Here is a 19,014-nt window from a genome sequence, read left to right as displayed (position 1 = left end):
CATGAATTTGATGACTTGCGACTCGACTTGGACTTGCATAACAATGACTTTGTCCCACCTATGAGATGTGGACTCGAGTCATGTGACTTGGACTCGAGTCAGACTCGAGTCATGAATTTGATGACTTGCGACTCGACTTGGACTTGCATAACAATGACTTTGTCCCACCTCTGGTGTATAGTGTAGTATACTAGAACACCACGTCGGTTGTGTGTTGGAGAGCCAAGCCACAACATTTACAATCCGAGTACCGTAACGTTTCGCCAGTAATTACAACCAGCTTCATCAGGCGACAGCCAGATTTGTGGAGAAGGCCACCTGTTTCGTTCCTTATATAAAGGCGTAGATGTGGTGACCACACTTCTGCGCTTTTGAGTCAACGTGCATTATGCGTGCGCAGTGCGCATTATGCGTGCCCATTGATCTTGTCCTTCCTGTCCATTGTGTCTTAAAATAGCCGTGCCAACGTTACGCTTCAGTTAATTGGCTGAGCTGGGCACTCACCCAACCCACCTGGGTGAGCGATTAAACCCGAATCTCACCGCCTCAGCCGTTCTCGTTGAGTCGACGAGGCCTGGGGGGGGAGGGGGGGGGGACACGCGGTGGACCGAGGGGGAGAGCGACACACGACGCGATTGTGGAAATTCCACATTTCCATGACGGCACCAGGTCCGTCCGTAGTGGCGTGTCACCTGAGAAATAAACCTAAGACAAAGATCTTCCCGTACAGCCTTGCAACAGACTTTTCGGGCAAGCGCTGTTAGCGAGCACCTATGAAGGCCTGGACGGCACACGATGGGGTGGGTGGCCAGCACCACGCGAGTCAACCGCCTTTATCTCCCCAGTGGCGATGTTGACGCATCACACCAGATCCTCATTTGATGCCGAGTCGACCGAAGGGAGGCCCAGGACCAGTTCTGATAGTCGTCTCTGGTGGTGGCCGTGAGAGAAGGATTCGAATCGGGTTCGGAGCGCAGCGCGTCAACCGCTGCGCCACCGCTCCCCGAGAAAGAGACACGTGCACACACACACACGCACACACACGAACTAAATCATCATATCAGCAATGATAAATTGGTTCGGTGTGCCGCGAAGACGATCAGTGTGCAACTTCCAGTGCGCCGTCCTAGTTAAACAAGTTGAGAAGCACTGCCCCAGTCTCGGAACAACATCGTTGACAATGACAGCCACTAATGATTAAGCCGGATCGTGTTGCCACTTAACAGTGGAGGCACGGCCAGGATTATCCATTCCCTGTGGTCACCGTGGCTTTTCCAAACATTAGGTTACGTGTTAACAAAACACTCCATGTCAAAATGTGAGCGTGACTTGTTTTGCACAAACACTCGTGGAAAACAAGCACACGCACCAAAACAAATATAAAGATCCCCCACGTAGCCTTAGGATATTGTTGAGGCAAGTGCTGTTAGCGGGCACCTATGAAGGCCGGCACGGTACACGTGGGGGTAGGGTGGCCAGTACCACGCCCGACCGCCTTTGTCTCCCCAGTGGCGATGTTTACACACCGCACCAGGTACTCATTCGAGGATGAGTCGACCTAGGGGCGGAGGGCCCAAGACCGGTTCAGATAATAGGTACTGGTGTTGGCCTTGAGCGGGAATCGAACTTGGGTCGCCGGGTTCATAGCGCAGTGCGCTAACCACTACACTACCGATCCCTACAAACCAAACGTGCGCACACACAGATTGCAAAGTGTCAGTCTACAGTGACGCTTTTGACGGCAAGACTGAACGACTGATGGCTTAATTTGACGACACAGGCATTTGCTGACTTTGGAGCGTTACTCATTTTTAAATCCTTTATTAAATCCTTTATATTAAGTTCGCGTGCTTGCTTGCTTGCTTAGGACCGTGCAAATCTTTCGGTCGTTTTTTAACCCACTTCCCGTGATCCAATCGAGCTGACATTTTCCACACAGACTCGTTGTGCCAGACAATTATTGTTCGTGAAAAAAAAATTCCCAAAATTTTACACTTTTTAGGCACAAAAAAATTATTTTGCATATATTTAAATAGAACGCATTCATGACTTTGGCTGAACGTCAGAGTGTAAGAGCCCAGAGCGTAACCCCTCCACAGGCCGTGGTGGAGTAGCGCAGTTGGTAGCGCCCTCGCTTCCCATGCCAAAGGTCGCGGGATCGATCCCCGCGTCCTCCACAGGCGAATATATTTTTAAATCCTTTATATTAAGTTCGCTGCCACGCATATAAAGGATGTATAGTGAAAAACTTTGTTTTTACGGGTTATATACTTATATTAAGTTCGCTTGCTTGCGTGCTTGCTTGCTTACGACCGTGCAAATCTTTCGGTCGTTTTTTAACCCACTTCCCGTGATCCAATCGAGCTGACATTTTCCACACAGACTCGTTGTGCGAGACAATTAATGTTCGTGAAATTTTTTTTCCAAAATTTTACACTTTTTAGGACAAAAATATTAAATCTTATTACCAATTGCTTAATGGTGCAATGCAATCATCTGACCCATAGGTGGCAGCCATCTCAAGCCAGAGGACGAGAGGACTCTAGCCGCCACGCATATAAAGGATTTATAGTGAAAAACTTTGTTTTTACGGGTTATACTTGTTTAAATGTTCCTTTTGTGCATCAGGCATCGGCATCTACTGCCATGGTTTGTGCGGATGGTAAAATCGAACCCAGGGATCTTCTGCGTTGGGTCTTTCACGAGGCGGTGTTTGTTTGTGAGTAATTTTGAACTTACATTCAGTTCTCCAAGCTTCATCGGGGTTGAACTCGCGTTGTAGAAGGTTCTGCCTGGACCGACAAGATTTACCAAAGCACACACACACACAGGTGTGCATTGCAAGGTAGAAAAGCTCGCAGAGGCCTCATCCAAACCAAAAGCTCAAATGGAACTGAATGTGTGGCCGGACTGGCGTTCAGAACCGCCGACAACTGAAATAGTTGCGAAAATGTGGCCATCCAAACAGACGGCAGCGAGGCGAAAACAACTATAGACCGGTTTCATCCTCGCTCGGACTCGTACAGTAGTCATCGATGCTCCATACCTGTCAACCCCTTATCAGTGCCTACCTTGTTACAGACCAATTCAGATCTCATTGGTCACCTCGTGCCCCTTATACATCTTAACGTTCATCCTACAAAGTTACATCACAAGGGGGAGACACAAACAAAGACAACAAATATATGTCTGTGTCGAAACGGCTGTACGCCGTATGGAGCTAGAAACTCAATTTACCTGCGCAAGAATATTGGTAAACCGCGTGGGTTGACAGGTATGACGCTCGCTGCTGCTATAAGCATCTGGGTGTCCCATATGTGTGGAGGGCTTTGAACCTATTGCCCGATGGAAACGCAATGCAAATCACAAGAGAAGACTTAGGTGCAGGCCATAAATTACGTCACGCGATTTTGGACGATTTTTGACCCCCGCCCCCCTTCGTCACAAAAAGTCAGACCCCCCTCAAATATGCCGTCACAAAGCTCTGCCCCCCCCCCAATGAAACATGCTTCTAATCGCTCTAAACTATTGTCATTGTAGTGAGTATTTAATGTGGCGCTGCACTCTGATGTTGTAGGAGAAAACATTTCTTAAAAAGTCTATTTAATTAAGTAGAACGTGTTGTCTATATTTATTTAAAGTTGCGCATTTTGATGTGACGTTACATTTCTCAACCCCCCCCCCCTCGTCACACATCGTCACAAATATCTGACCCCCCCCCCCCAGGTGCGTGACGTCATTTATGGACGGCCCCTTAGGTGCAGGCCAGAAAATAAACGGTCAAAGAACAGTCCTCTCGTTTAAATGTATCCTACGTACATACATTAAAAGAGGGCACCTATTGCGTATAGCAGGTTCGCCCTCATTGGAGATCATTAAAGCACTACAGCTCTGCTTAGAAACTTAACCAGCTTCACAGTTATTAGGAATCATCGACGCAGTATAGCCTTGGTAAACTTCCGAGGCTATGCTGCGGCAGTTTCACCGATAAATCGGGAACTGTCAGTGCGCAGTGCAGCCACGCGCCCAATGTTTACTTAATTGTCGTGAGTCGCTTTTAATTGCCTTCGTCAAGCTCAAGTTCAAAGTTGATTTTGTTGAAGCAGGCGAGTGCTCAAAAGGAGGCCAGGATAAAGTCTCCTTTGCAAGCCTGACCAGAGTCACCAAAAGGAGACGAAAGCAAAGAACAAAACCAAGGACAGCTATGAAGTATATGCAACATAAAAAACACACAATCGAAAATATAAATCAACGTTACAAAGGCTAAATATTAAATTCCCCGCAGAGCAAAATCAGCTCGGGCCGACGAACTCCACAATAACTGGCCACTTTGGCAACTCGGGTCACTCGCATGTGGGGCTTTGTTGCTCCTGGGTCCATTTGAGTTCCCACCTGGTTAAACAATAACCTTGAAAAATTCAAAGTGTTAACCCCAAAGCCACCCGCAATGTCATCCCGTGGAAAAGAAACTTTGAACTCCGTCATTGTTAGATAACAAGCAAATAACCAAGGTTCAGGTACAAAAAAAGTGGCTCACAAGCAGCGGCAAGTTGGGTTTTATGTTAAATTTTATTCAGTATAATAATAAAATAACCCACCAACAATGCATTAAAATCGGAAAATTGTCACTTTGAACAACACTGCGGTAAAGATCCACATTTAGTGCAAACAAAAAGCAAAACATTGCGCCACATTATTTGGCTGAAAGACTCCACTCCGACGATTTACAAATAAAACGCAAATATAAAGTGTCTGCAAGTCAATGAAACGAGGAGGTTTCTCGTGACCTTTCGGCTCAAACGTAACGCGAATCTCTTTGCATTGTAAGATTCTCCATTAGCAACAACATGTGAATACAGGCGGGCCAAGCTTTTGCGCAAGGCGATATTTTATCACTCACGCTATAAGGGAATGTGTTAGAAACATCTGTTGGTGATATAAAATCAAGGCCAATTCCTGGATTTTGCCAACAACTTTAGCTGCAAAGGTCATCATCCACCACCTCTCAACACCAGAGGTCACCGAATCCCAGAGGGCTCCCGCAGATGCGAACCAAAAACAAAATCAATTTCGAAATCGCCTTCCACGATATTACGATTATGACGATAGAGGTCTCTCGTAACTTTAATATTTAACGATTAGATTGTCCTATTCTTGTGCTTTGCTCTACTTGCAATACAAATGAAGATTACTTATAGCTGTAGGTCATTCGTATTGTTCAACGTATATTAATACAATATCTAAAGTATTGTCATAATTTATATTGATCGAACCAATAATGCTCATCAGGTGCATGCTCCCTGGCTCACGCTGGACAAGTGTCCTTGATTGCAAGGCCCACTGGCGGCCCCTGGTGCCGCTCCCGACAATCCGGCGTGACAAACGCCCCTTGTAGGCGGTGTGGCGGCCCTCGCAATGACGTCGAAAGTGCCCCCACCACCCACTTCTGAAAATCAGTGAAGAACAACACTGACAAATGCAATGATGAAGTCCAGACGATGACCATCGAAGCCGTCAACTATTTCGGAAAACATTTTGCACTCGCATAGTGGGCCTCGCAATCCACTAGAGAGAGTCCTAGAGCCCACCAAGTATACTTTGACCTACTCTTCGGCACAATTCAAAATGGGCAAAAGTTTGTTAGCAACTACAATTACACCACCCAACCTTCGTCAATTCATAAATATTCTATCGTAAACGTACACACGAATAACAGTGATCCCTCGCCCACCGCGGACTTGCCAACCGCAGAATTCGTGGTTTATTTTCCGCTGTATAGTAATTTATCAAGAAGGGCGGCCTGGAAATGTTTCAGTATCCACGTGGAAGCAGCAACACGAATTTACAAATTACGCGGCGACGTGGTTCTCCTCCGCGCGGCCGCACCACCCATTTGACACCGAGTCGTAGCTTATCAGCTGTCCGTCTTGTGCCGCCGATTGCCTGCCCACTCCATCGGTCATTGAGGAGCCGGAGGAAGAGGGGGAGAGAGGGTGAGCTGAGCCCCTCCTTCTAACCACGCCATTCCCCTCCCATCATCATCATCATCTCATTGTCACGGTCATCGTCATGAACATGAAAAAAAAGTATCTAAAGTTAAACCGAATGTTTTTGTGCGATGTACTGCGCTTTATTTGACGTTTAGTTCATAGACGGGCAACTCAGTTGAGCTATGACGAGTCTGACCGCCACCGTGGTTCCCTGAACCCCCCACTTCCCACAAGTACTTTGCCAACCGCGGATTTGCCGACTGCGGCCTTTCCCAGGAACCTAACCCCCGCGGTTGGCGAGGGATTGCTGTACGATAACAACCACCGCATCGCGACAACCCCGCCACGTGACCTTCTGAGTGTGAGGCGCACACTCCTCTAGCCCAGAGGGGTTTCCAACCTTTCTGGGACCCACGAAAACATTTGCCACACGGCACCACCGATCCAGTGGGCATGTGCGGCTGTCCAGTGCTGGCCACCGCCGGTTTATCCTGAGTTTATCTCAAAAATGAGCAGAGCCGCGTGAATAATAAAACACTTTTAAAAGATGTACGTACACCTACAAATATAATCTACACTAGCTTACACACACAAAATACATTTACATCGCCATCTTCGCTGGTTAAAATCATAAAATTGATATAAATGGCAGTAGTAATGATAAAAATACAGTTACAAAAGCACTGTCATCAATCAGCCTTCACATTATTTAAACACCCACTTTTCTTAAGACATCAATGCAGTCACAAACACCAATCAGTTTGAGATACATTTCCGCTGTATAAATATGGTCACTACAAGGCAGAGCTATCAGCCGATAAGCATTTGACATGTCAAACCATGCACGCCACGGTGGAAAAATATTTATCAGGCACAGAATTATGGGTAAAAAAAACAAGCACGTACGCCAGAATTTCGCATTGGGATGTCATACAAATTCACGATGGCTCCAACATTTAAAACATGGCGGCATTAACCAGGCACAATGGCTGGGATCGGGTATCTTGGCAGAATTGTCATGACGAATATTAACAAGGGGAAAACCCTGGCACAACAGCAGCGTGGGGCGTCACCTGCAATCCTATCGGTGGTTTTAGAAAAAATTTGGGGAATGTTGTTTCTGACTTTGTGAACATTTGTCTGCACCCTTGGAACGAAGTCCTCTTTCTTGAGATCGGCCTGTATATTGATGCATTTTAAAACTAAGACTTTTAAGACCACGGTTAAAACACTCATATTGACAACCCAACATGTTCTTTAAAAATATATTTTCTGGGTTTGCGTACAAGATAGTTGTTATTCTCCTGCCATCCGTTTGGGCTGAACTTAAACCTTCCCCTGAAGCCATTTACTAAAATTATAGATGCATGATTTATATATTAAACTCTTGGGTACTGTATGGTAATGTGTTCAAATAGAGTTACATATAATAAACCTGCATATGGGTGCGGCATATATTCAGGGAGGAAACAAATATTTTACGTAATCAAAATTCATTCACGCTGGTTAGTGCAGCTGCATGCATCAATCAACTAAACCTTCCGAACAAATAAGTGAATATACCTCAGCGGGCTTTACCTGGTAAGGTAAAAATAAATATTTAGGTTTTACTTGTATATATTGTTTAAGCGATTTGTTTATCATTCCTACACTTTGCACGCCTGTCGTTTTTGTTTTGTTTGATGTTGTAATAATCTGACCTGCCCCTACTGGACATCTTTGAAACAGAACATCATAGCTCATCGGATTCCTCCAGTATAGATTAATTCCAATACAAATTTTTTTTCAGATATGCAAAGGAAATACAAAGGCAATGGGAATTCCGAGACGTTTCTTGTTTTTAACAAAAACGGTGATAATTTTGTGATGCAGTCACTCCCAAGGCCGGCGTGGCGTAATTATCCAGCAATAATTGAAAATATTATTATTACATAACTGGTACTGCTACGTATAACCACATGCCTGCAGTTAACGCGAATTCTGGTGGTTCAGGTTTTTGGATGTAAAGGCTACAGGGTGTTGCCCAACAATGCTACACCGCTGTCAGATCAGCAACAATGTACCGATGATCCCTGACAACAGTGGACCTCCACAGAATTTAATCACCACCCGATTGGTCAGGAGGGCCTTGCAAGGCTAGGAGCTAAGAATGACGCTACTGGGCTCATACGATGCTCTTCACAGGGCCTACAAATCCGATTCTGATACGATGGTACCGTTTTCTTTTCCGACAATGCTGTGCAGCTTCAGTATATTTCACCTTGAGGTTAACCAACTGATATATATTTTTTACTTATCGCAGACGCAAGCATGCACACACGCACCCGCATTACACAAACACCCACATTGCACACACCCCCCCGCGACGACGCAACACCCCACAACCCGCCTCCTCGTGAAAATCCGAGCGTCTTACTCGGCAACATAGTCAGCACCACCCTCCCCCGGCCATCACTAAGGTCCGCGTGCCGTGGGTACGGCGGCGTCGGCAGCGCCGGCGGACACCCGCAAGCGCAGGACGGCGCCCAGGACGAACAGCGCCAGCCCCAGGAGCAGCATCGCGAACAGCGGCAGCGCGTGGCGCAAGCAGGGCCCGTGCGACTCTCTGCCACCGCCGCCCCTCCCCAGCTCGTCGTTGTAGCCGTCTCCGCCCGACTCGTAGTCCCCACCGTCGCCGGAGCCCCGCGCCGTCGCGGCCGACAAACGCGCGCCGCTTCCCTTCCCGGTCCTCGTCCCGCCACCGACGTCGCCGTCGCCGCGGCAGGCGCTCGTCCACGCCCACGCCTCCGCCACGGGCCGCCACGCTGGATCCGGGGGGAAGCCGTCACGGCCGTCGCCCTGAGGAGCCGAGTCTCCGGCCGCGCGGTTTCCCCCCGGCGGTCGCGGCCCTCCCGGTCTTCTGCCCACGGCCCCCACGTCTACGGGCAGCACCACGACCAGGTGCGGTGGAGGCGGCGAGGAGGGCTCGGGGGGCAGCACGCACAGCTGCCGACACAGCGGGCAGCGCAGCGACGGCGGAGGAGGTTGCGGCGGGCGATCTGTGGGGGCCAGGGACGCCAGCAGCCGCCGGCTGCACCCACGGCAGAGAGCGTGGCCGCACGGCGCAAGCGGCACCGGGCGCAGGCGGCGTCCGAAGGGGTCGAGGCACACCGGGCAGCACGGCCCGTCCGGCAGCAACTGTTGGGACGCCGACGGTGCGGTTGATGCTGGCGCCGGTGGCAGCAGGGCCTTTAAATGAGGTGCATCCATTTTGTAGGCAACAACGGCAGCTCAGCTCCTGGAATTGCAAATGTAAAAATAGCAGAATAGACATCCATTTCACTGTTGGAATCGAACGCGGCTCATCTCATCGCTGCCATCTACGCAGTGGTTGTCCTCTCGAGGTGCGATTCCTCCCCTAGCCGTCGAAATAAAACAGACCAGAGTACGCCTTTTGGCGTCCTCTGGTCTAACACCGTTTGAGACGAGGCTCAAAAGAAAGCTGTCTCTGGTGTGGACCAATCAGTTTCAAGGACAATGCATATATTATCAGAGTATGTTTTTTGTTTGCATTCGGACCACAAGCATTGTGATTAATGCAGACATGATTCCTTGTAAAAGGTTTCAGTTTGGTGTTTTAACATCTTAACACCTGTTTGGTTGCCAGAAAAAAGGGGGAAAAAGTACAATAGCACTCATCCACTGACAAGCCTTTTGAAGGACTAATGTTTACACTCCGCAGTTGTTTAAGCGGGGGAAAACTGTGGACCGTTCGGATGGCTTTTTCTCCTTATCATCAGTGTTTGTTTAATGGGCTACACCCTGCCGAGACCCCTAAAAATCAAAAGCAGTCGAGGGTGTGTCTTGCTTAAAACAAATGCCGATTGAAAACATTGACCCACAATGTCCATTTGGTGATGGACCAAAGTCAGAATCTTTACTTAGACTGGAGAAATCTGATAAGCTAATAAACCTCTTTTTTCACGTGTGCCCAGTAGGGACGGGTCAGCAAGTTACATCAACAATACAAGAAAAACACGACATAAGCGCAAAATAGACAAAAGGTAAGCAAGTCGCTAAAATAATTATAAGGATAAAGTCTAGAAGTACAAATTGCAGAAGTGCATACATTTCTGCCGATTTGTCAAAACCAAATGCAAGCACCAAAACAGCAACAGTCCCAGACAACACCAAGAAAAGAAACACTGTCAACAGATTACATTGCACGTTAAAATTGAACTAAAATGATCGAACCACCAAGGGAAAATAAATCCATATTTTTGTTTTACTCCCTCCTCCATTTCCCTCGTGATTCCTTGCAACCTCATCGTTAGAATGTATTTATTTTGATTCTGACAAGAGCCCGGTACAGAAGAGGGCACCATAAATTCCTTCGGAGGCAGAAGCCCAAAAAGGCGGTGCTCACGGGTTGGGGAAGAAAATCGGGATTGCTACCCTACTTGTGTAGGGACTGCGAGAGCAGGTAGCACGGACTTGTTATAAGGGGGAAAGGAAGTCGAGGGGAAAAGGGAGGGGAAAAGGAGCAAAAGTGAGGAGGGGGGAGTTTGTAAAGTGTACAAAAACAAGGTCTGCCAAATCAAGTAGCAGATGAGCGCCGAGTGAACTTATCATCGATACGAATCCGGCAAGAGCAACCGCGTACCACGTGCCAAGACGTGGGGTGATCCCTCAAACGCCCGTCCCCTCCCCTCCCCCTGACCTCCCCCTCCCCTCCCCCTGACCTCCCCCTCCCCTCCCCCTGACCACCCCCTCCCCTCCCCCTGACCTCCCCCTCCCCCCATGCGCACCTTCACGCCGGATTCGATAAGACTGGGGGACCCCATCTGGCCTCGAACTCCCACTCTCCGCCCTTGAGCTTAAAGCTTAAATGCTCCGTTCCTGCGATTGCGAGGAGGGTTGTGTTATGCCACTGCTTCTAGGAGCATTGTTCTTGACCGTTATGACATTTGAGGTGGCTGGGTGACTCAGAGTGCTGAGATCCTGGGTTTGAATCCATGTATCAGCCGCCTGCGATCAAACCCGCTTGTCACGTGTTGCGAGTGGATGGGGTCTTAGCCCATTCACAAATATTCTTCTTCCTTTTCGTATGGGTGATGTTGATGGACTATACTTTTACATTGAGGGGGGTTGATGAGCCAGATGATGTTGTCAGGAGTGGCGGTGCATCGCAGAGATGATGCCCTCGTTACGTAATTGCGAATCGGGCAACGAGTCGCTACACGTTTCACGGTCTGTTCTGGGCGACAACAATCGCACAGCAGAGCGTTTCTTCTTCTTGGTTCATATAATAAATGTTTTATTTTTATTATTTTATTATTTCCCTTCTACGTGACTTTACCGAAAGAACCAAGAAGATGAATCCCTGCAGTCACGAAAGCTTTAAATCGAAATTTAGAGCGTTTCTTATTTTGCATTTGCTGCTTCCATGGTTTGTGCAGATGCGGTTTTAGAGTTGTGGCCCATAAGCTTTGACCGACTGGCAAATTAGTTGGTCAGCGAGTTTAATTTGTCTAAGGCCCATACAGCTATGACCGCACACAAAATAAAGTCACAAACGACATTCGATTCTGAATAAATTCCAACTCTTTGGAGAATTAAAAATATCGGTTTGCCCATCATGCAACACGCATTAATTACTTTCAGTGGTACGGCTGGTGGAAAGGCTCCGCCCCCCGTGTAGAAGAAGAGTGGCAACTTGAAAATGTCTCAGAGGGTAACTCTGTGAGAGCCGCTCCAGTGGGCCGTTTCCCAACACGAAGGGTTGCACTGCTCTGCCACAAATACAAACAGCTACGTCGTCTTACACCGATCGCACAATCGCAATAAATCAGGAGACATTTTTAATAAATACAATAATACCCCCGGTTTCCATTGGACGGTATGACGACAAATATTGAAGCGACATAAATATAAATCGGGGTATTCCTGTGCGTATATAAAAATCGCATTTGAGTCTATAATGTTTCACGCCATCTTAACTCGTACACGTCATTATTCAGTCGGGATTTCTGTGCGTGTGTGTGTGTGTTTGGCGTTGGCGAGTTTGCGCGTCTGTCCATGAACGTTCGAACGTGTTTGTGTGTGTTTGTACTTTTTTGCTCATGTGTATGCATGCGTGCATGCGTGCATGCCTGTGCGTGGGCACTTGTAATCGCAGCTTGTTGCAACCAGTTTGTTGATACAACAACAACTGAATGTGAACCTCGAGCTCAACAAAACTGGGGTCAGGTTACAAATAAAAGTACAAGGGTTAACAGGTCACACGTTGATTTTCGTGTGTGTGTAAGATTTAACATCTACAGAGCCGGAAGAGATGGAAAACGTTATTGTAAACACCTTCACGCTTAAAATCCACGACTACACATTTGAAATTAAAAACATTTCAGAGCATAAAATTGCATCTTCGCACGCACAAACCAGTTAAAACGTTGAAGGAAAAAAATGCCTAGAATATGTTCAGCTGGCCCAAGCGGTTCAATGTTCTGTGGGCTTTGCAACGAACCACTTGCATCGAAGCCGACAGTTCCATTCCCATCACAGCTCTGCGGTAACCTCTGTAGGAGATTAACACGGTGTAAACTATTTTTTTTATTTTACCAGGTAAGGCCCACTGAACTATATAGCTCTTTTGCAGAAGCGACTTGGCCACAAATGATAGCTGAACTGGAGGATCCGGTAAAAATCCACATAACTGCGGCGAGAGAGAACACGCAAACTCCAAATATACAGCAGGCGTCAGGGTCGGGATGAAATCACGACCTCCTGCATATTCGGCGAGGTAGTTAACATCTCGCCAACGTGTTTTGCTCCTAAGTGGATCTTCATATCGATCATTATTTGCGTGAACATGCCTGCCACTGGCCCTCAATAATAAAAGTGAAGAATTATCAGAGACTGTGGTTAATGGTCTCTCTCTCATACATCCGGAAGGGCAGCACTGAAACCAAGTGTGTGACCAAGAATTGAAACCTCTCAAGTTCAAATCCCCGTGAGGAGGAGGGGGGGGTCAACTGAGCCCACCATTCCTCTAGGCTCGGGAAAGCGAGAACCTCACATTTGTCAATATCACTGTGACCTTAAAATAATAATATATATAAAAATCGGTGATTTTTAAGTAATGGCCGTTCTTCATAGCGCATCATGTGCTATTGAAGAAGGGCGATTGCCCGAAATTGCCCGATATATGTATTTATCTTTGAGGCCACGCACAAAGTGTTCTTGACGAATGTGTCCAATGTTTTGTTCTTGTTGTTAATTGTGTTTGTGCAACCATTGCCAAAAACAGCTGCTGCAGCCGCCTCACCAAACAGATTTGTGGCAAGCCTTTCGTGGTTATCCTGTGGAGAGACGGCCCCAAAACCACAGAAATGCAGAATTTCCACAAACGGGACCGCCGATAGCGATAAGCACCACCACCCATGCCCGTTTTGGGAAGATGCGCTCCGTTCCAATACAGAACAAGAGCGCAACACAGCAAACTCACCCAGAAGGCGCCAGATGCAGTCAGATCTCAGCAGCTAAACAGGGTTGAGCCTGGACAATGCTCGGATGAGCGACCAGTGCACAAAACAGGGTGCCGAAAGCCGCGGCGCTACATTGTGTGAAACAGAGGGCAGTGCATAAAGATGTGTCCTTGTACTGCAGTTCTATGGTCCCTGCCTCCACAAGTGCGCACCGGCCTGTGTGCGGTGAAACAACGCCCGCGGCCGGCACGGCACGGGGAGGCCCTCAACCAGAAGTGTGGATTGACAAAAATAGCAGCACGTGCACGAACAACACAGCGCTTGAACGTACCAGACGGTACGGGGGTTACGAAACAACAGCGTCGTCCACAACCTTTACGACTCAACGCTGGAGCACACCGCACACGACAGCCAATTTTGTCTAAATGCCTCCGGTTCAAAATGCAGACTGGGTGTGGATGCACGGAGTAGCGGCCGCGGCCCGTGGTCACATTGCGACGGATTCCTCTCACTGCCAAGCAGGCTACCCGAGATGACCCAAGCCTGTGATGATGGCTCACGGTGGCGAGATGTTAACTCCCTCGCCTGGCATGCAGGAGGTCGTGGGTTCTATCCCGACCCTGATGCCTGCTATATATTTGGAGTGGCCAAAATTAAAACTTGCCATCTCCACGTTAAAGCTTTCTTTGTAATTTTCCCGCGGCGTTACCCCGTGATCGCGCTGTAGGAATCACGGCATCAAGGGATGAAGAATCCCTTCAGAACTCTAGCCCTCTCGAGCAGCGCGACTCGTCGTGCTAGGCAATGGCCCGCGGAAGCGGATATCAGAGGCTAGCCATGTGAGATCCCTTCTCCAAGTCACCGCCGGTCCACACACAGCAGAGGGAAGCACTTCCCAGCCGCCGGGAGCAATGTTTGTCCAAGGCCAAATTAAGTGCAGAACCAACATTTTTAATGTGATGGTTGTTTGTGCAGTCATTGGTCAACCGGGCTAAGATCATCAACTCGCTACGCCTGAATATCCGGTTTAATACGCAGGATCCAAGCGGTGCTCGCTCAGCGCTCTGACCTCGGAGCCACTCGGACACCTCTCATTATGAATAGTACGCTTGTTCACCCAGGAAAGCCTCACCGAGTCTCAGGACTGCTTTTTTGAGGAGGGTCCTACCAGGCCTTCACAGAAAAAGGGGGGGGGGGGGGTGGGCAACGATTGCTGTGTAGATTCTAACCGAGTAATTGAGGGAATTTCGTTTAAAAATTTAACTCATTACACTCCTTTGTAGGTCCGCACGACTACGACTCCGCGGTCTTATTTTTAAAAGACGCAAAACCCGAAAGCCACACACGAGCGTCTCTCAGCCTGCGTGAGCGCCCGGCAACAGACCAACGTTGGCCCAACATCGTGCCGCCGTTCCGTGGAAGCCGCTACCGTGTCACCCGTGTGTCAGCCCAGTGCGCAGGGTGGGGTTTGAAACCCGTAAAGGCGAAGCAGACGCGTGGCCAGGATTTGAAAGGCGACCCACCAGCGCTTTACTTAGGCTGATTGTAACATCCACGTATCTGTGAAGCGTAGAACGGCACAGCAAAAATATTTGTATGTTTAACACGTAGGCTTTCGCGACAAATATTATCCAAGAGGTTTTTAGGGTTAAATCGCGTAAATATGTACTGTTATTTAATGACACATTTAATACCGAAACGGGGATCTCTCCACAACTCTGCATGTCGAATTAAAGTGGCTGGTTGCAATTACCGGCGAAATGCCGTACTCAAATTGTAAAATCTGTGGGTTAACTCTTCAACACACTGGTTGGCTGAACTAGTAACTAATTGGCATGTTTTGTTTACGTGACAAACCTTGCTAATTGGCCGAGTCGGGTGGTGGCAGGGTTAACGACACATTTATATTTACGCAACCCAAAAAAAACCTCTATTATTGGAAAAATATTCGTAGATTGCGAATGCTTTCAATTCTCCCATCAATCTCTCGCTACTTTTAGCCCTGCATTCCCCCCACCCCGAGGACAATTACACTCAGGGTAAGTCCCTCGCCCTTCAGCGGCAATGTTTAATTAAAAAGCACACGACCTTGCATTGTGCTCAAGTCCTTGTCGATTGCAAGACGCTGTTCATTTATGATCGTGCCGTTACGTGGGGAGCGAACACGCGCAGTCGCGGAGTGGCGGGGGGGTGGAGTGTTGCATGCGATGTGTTTTCTGTTTATGAAGCCTGAATGATGCAGAGTTGTGAAAGATCGCGCTGGGAACGGCTCTCTCTCTCGCTCTAATGAGTTGCGCTAATATGCAAGTGCGCGTGGCCCTAGCTGAGATGCTGCGCACGCAGAACAAGGGAGTCCGTTCATCGCAGCAATCTCGGCACGAGCACTCCCAGGGGGGGGGGAGGGCCTGGCTCACTCTGGGGCCAGGAATTAAGAGGCAGCACCCGTTTCACATTCTGGCACGGCAGGGCCTCGGCTGTCGTGTGGCCACCAGGCCGGCGCAGTTGTGACACTCGCTCTCGCATCACCAGCGAAGGAGGGTCTGGGGTTTGATTTTCGACTTGGGCACCTTTCTGCGTAGATTCTACATTTGAAGCCTTCGTGACTGCAAGGATTCATAATCTGTCTTTTTTCTGTATAGTCACGTAGGTAAAAAAATGAAATTACAATTAATAAAAATAAAATAATAAAAATCACGACGTTTCGGAGGCAACACAAGTGATACAGAAAATCTGGCTGTGACGGTCCCACCTGAAGACGGAGACTTGTGTTGCCTCCGAAACGTCGTGATTTTTATTATTTTATTTTTATTAATTTGAATTTCATTTTTTTACCTACGTGACTTTACCGAAAAAACTAAGAGTATTTCTGTGTAGAGTTTTGTACGTTTACCCCCCCCCCCCCATCCCCTGCTGTTCTGCAGTTTCCTCCAGGTCAAAAAAAAATTGGTATTGGTAATTAGAAATTACGCCTCGCAACATCGGCTTCAGACTGCGAAAACTTGGCAGGACCCTCCTGAAGAGGAGGCTTGAGAGACTTCGGTGAAGCTTTTGTAGGTAGGCAAAGCAGAAGACACTGTGCCACCCTGAATGGCACCCTGCGCTGGTCGATGTTTATCTTACAAGGCCACGTTGTTGATGATAAACCTGGTGACCCTTTCTCATCCATTATCATCGTTATGAAATTCGTTGGTCATTGGCTGCCATGTGTCAATGGATCGCCATTGATTTAAAAAAGAGCCTCGTGGCTCAATGGGCTTTGCTTTAAATAACCTCACTCACCGACTAATTTGTCAGTCAGTGAAAGCTTTTTAAATCTAGATTAAAAACTCATTTCTTTAGAACTGCGTTTTGTATTTAGTTTGTCGTGCTTTCTCCGCACCTCTGATTAGCACGGTTGGCTACGTAGGGTGCGAAAGAAGTTCAACATATGTACATTTTGGGCCACAACCCCTAAATGGCATCTGCACAAACATGGCCGCAGCCGATGGGGATATTTGATTCATAAATAGAAAGTAAAAAAACCTCTCCAGTGCGAGACCTGTGGTCACCACTCAGAACAGACCGTTGAACATAACACCTCAATGCCCGATTCACAAATACGAAGGAGGCATCATTAGAGCAGCGACGCACCACTCTGCTGCTCCTGACGCAATCGTCTGGCTCAACCACCTCAATGTAAAGTTACGGTTGTTCTTCTACATCAACATCAGCCGTAAGAAGAAGAGGAACATTATTTGTGACTGTGCTAAGACCATCATCTCAATGCGCGAGAGAAGCCAGCTGCATAACAAGCAGTTGTTCAGATCAGGGCACAGTGTGCTGGTTAAGTGTTTGGACCTCTTTGAGCCACCTCAAAAGTTTAGTGTAGTGGCTTCGTCCGACCGACTACACGTGAACCCTAAACAACAATACAAATGAACACAAATTTATTCTTACAAACACGACTTTATGTAATGTGAGCTTAAATGGGCAATATTATAGAATCGAATCAATACATCTTTGCATCTAGACTATAGGAAACTAGATTTGAATTACCTCGCCTGGTATACAGGAGGTCGTGGGTTCAATACCGATCCTGACGACTGTATATTTGGAGTTTGAATGTTCTCTCCGTGGTCACGTAGATTTTTCTCCGGGTCCTCCGGTTTTTCCCCCTCCATCATTCAGAATCAACATCACGCGTTTAAAGTATTGGCCGCAATACATTTCCATCGGATGAGTCACTTCGTTGAGCTATTATTTTTTGCCAGGTCTCATCTGAAAGGAGAGCTGTATAGCCGCTATGCTGCTCTTCAAAAATGTTTTCACGCCGAGCCTCTTGCGCGCTCCGAGATTCAGCTGCGAACGGGGAAACCACCCTGCAACTTGTAGGAAAGGTGAGAGGGGGTTCAATGGTGTGCGTGCAGATGGCCCGGCTTGTGTGCAAGAGCCAGTCATGGACAGAACGATCAGCTTGTACCGGTTTCAGTTGTCACTCACTCTTAAGCATCGGCTCACACACAGAGAGCTCTTGGATTTCAAACGCACACACACACACACTGCCTCATAGGAAAACGTGCTCATCAGGAAAGTCTACAAACGGGTTTTCCAGCTGTGCACAAAGACGCACCCCCTAAGGAGCCCTCAATGTACATTTGGGGTCAAGTGCTTTTAGCGAGCACCTTGCAGGCTGGCACGGCACACGAGGGGGTGGGGGGGGGGTGTCTGGCCAGCACCCTACCCAGCCGCTTTTGTCTCCCCGGTGCTGATATTTGTACACACAACACCATGTGCTACGCTTTTAATGTCGAGTTGACCGAGTGGAGGGCCCGGGACATTTCAGATAATCGGCACTGGTGTTGGTGGCCGCGAGAGGGAATTGAATTCGGGCCGCTGGGTTCGGAGCGTAGCGCGCTAACCGCTACACAGCTAGCACAAAGATATTGACAAAGGTCCCCCGTGTAGTCTTAGTATACTATAGGGGCAAGTGCTGTTAGCAAGTACCTATTGAAGCCGGCACAGCACACGAGGGGGTATGTGGCCAGCACCACGCGCGCCCACCCTTGTCTCTCTAGTGGCGAAGTTTACACAATGCACCAAGGCCGAGTTGAACTAGGGGAGGCCCTGGATCAGTTCAGATCATCGTCACCGATGTTGGCCGCGAGCCGGAACCGAGTTCGTGTCGCAGGGTTCATAGCGCAGCGCTCCAACTGCTAGACTACCGGAGGAAAACACACACACAGACACTTTACACCACCAGATACATGCTCTGCCGAAAGACTGACTGCTGAACGGCACGATGAAGAATAACAGCGCAATGTGCGATTTAAAACAAGGGGTCATTTCACGCTAACCTCACCCAAGGGCCGTTGTACCAGCCAGCTCAAGATATTTAAAAAAATCAGCCAGTGGGGAGTTTATGGGCCCCGTCAAGTTTAAGAATGCCAGTCATGTTTAAAAAAAAAAATCCCTTTGAGCTCACAAAAAGGTGAAGTTGAAGTGAAAAAGCGACCTCGACCAGAAAACGACAATCGCCCTGGGCTGCTCAAATGTTTTTTTTAATATATTACCAGGTAAGGGCT

The 19,014-nt window shown here is 48.1% G+C and overlaps 1 protein-coding gene across 1 annotated transcript in view; it reads right to left on the bottom strand.

Annotated features, from left to right (window-relative positions):
- Positions 1–4,560: 4,560 nt before the first annotated feature.
- Positions 4,561–19,014, bottom strand: part of LOC144933193 (uncharacterized) — a 34,556-nt gene continuing 20,102 nt past the window's right edge. Inside the window, exon 2 of the mRNA XM_078857827.1 lies at positions 4,561–9,267. Within this exon, the coding sequence (XP_078713953.1) occupies positions 8,445–9,239 (795 nt within the window). The 5' untranslated portion in view covers positions 9,240–9,267 and the 3' untranslated portion in view covers positions 4,561–8,444. The remainder of the gene's footprint in view (positions 9,268–19,014) is intronic.

This window comes from Lampetra fluviatilis, chromosome 6, assembly GCF_964198595.1.
Source record: "Lampetra fluviatilis chromosome 6, kcLamFluv1.1, whole genome shotgun sequence".
In the NCBI taxonomy this organism is placed as follows: Eukaryota; Metazoa; Chordata; class Hyperoartia; order Petromyzontiformes; family Petromyzontidae; genus Lampetra; species Lampetra fluviatilis.
The sequence above is the reverse complement of the archived record's forward strand: the minus strand, read 5'-3'. Positions and strand labels throughout refer to the sequence as shown.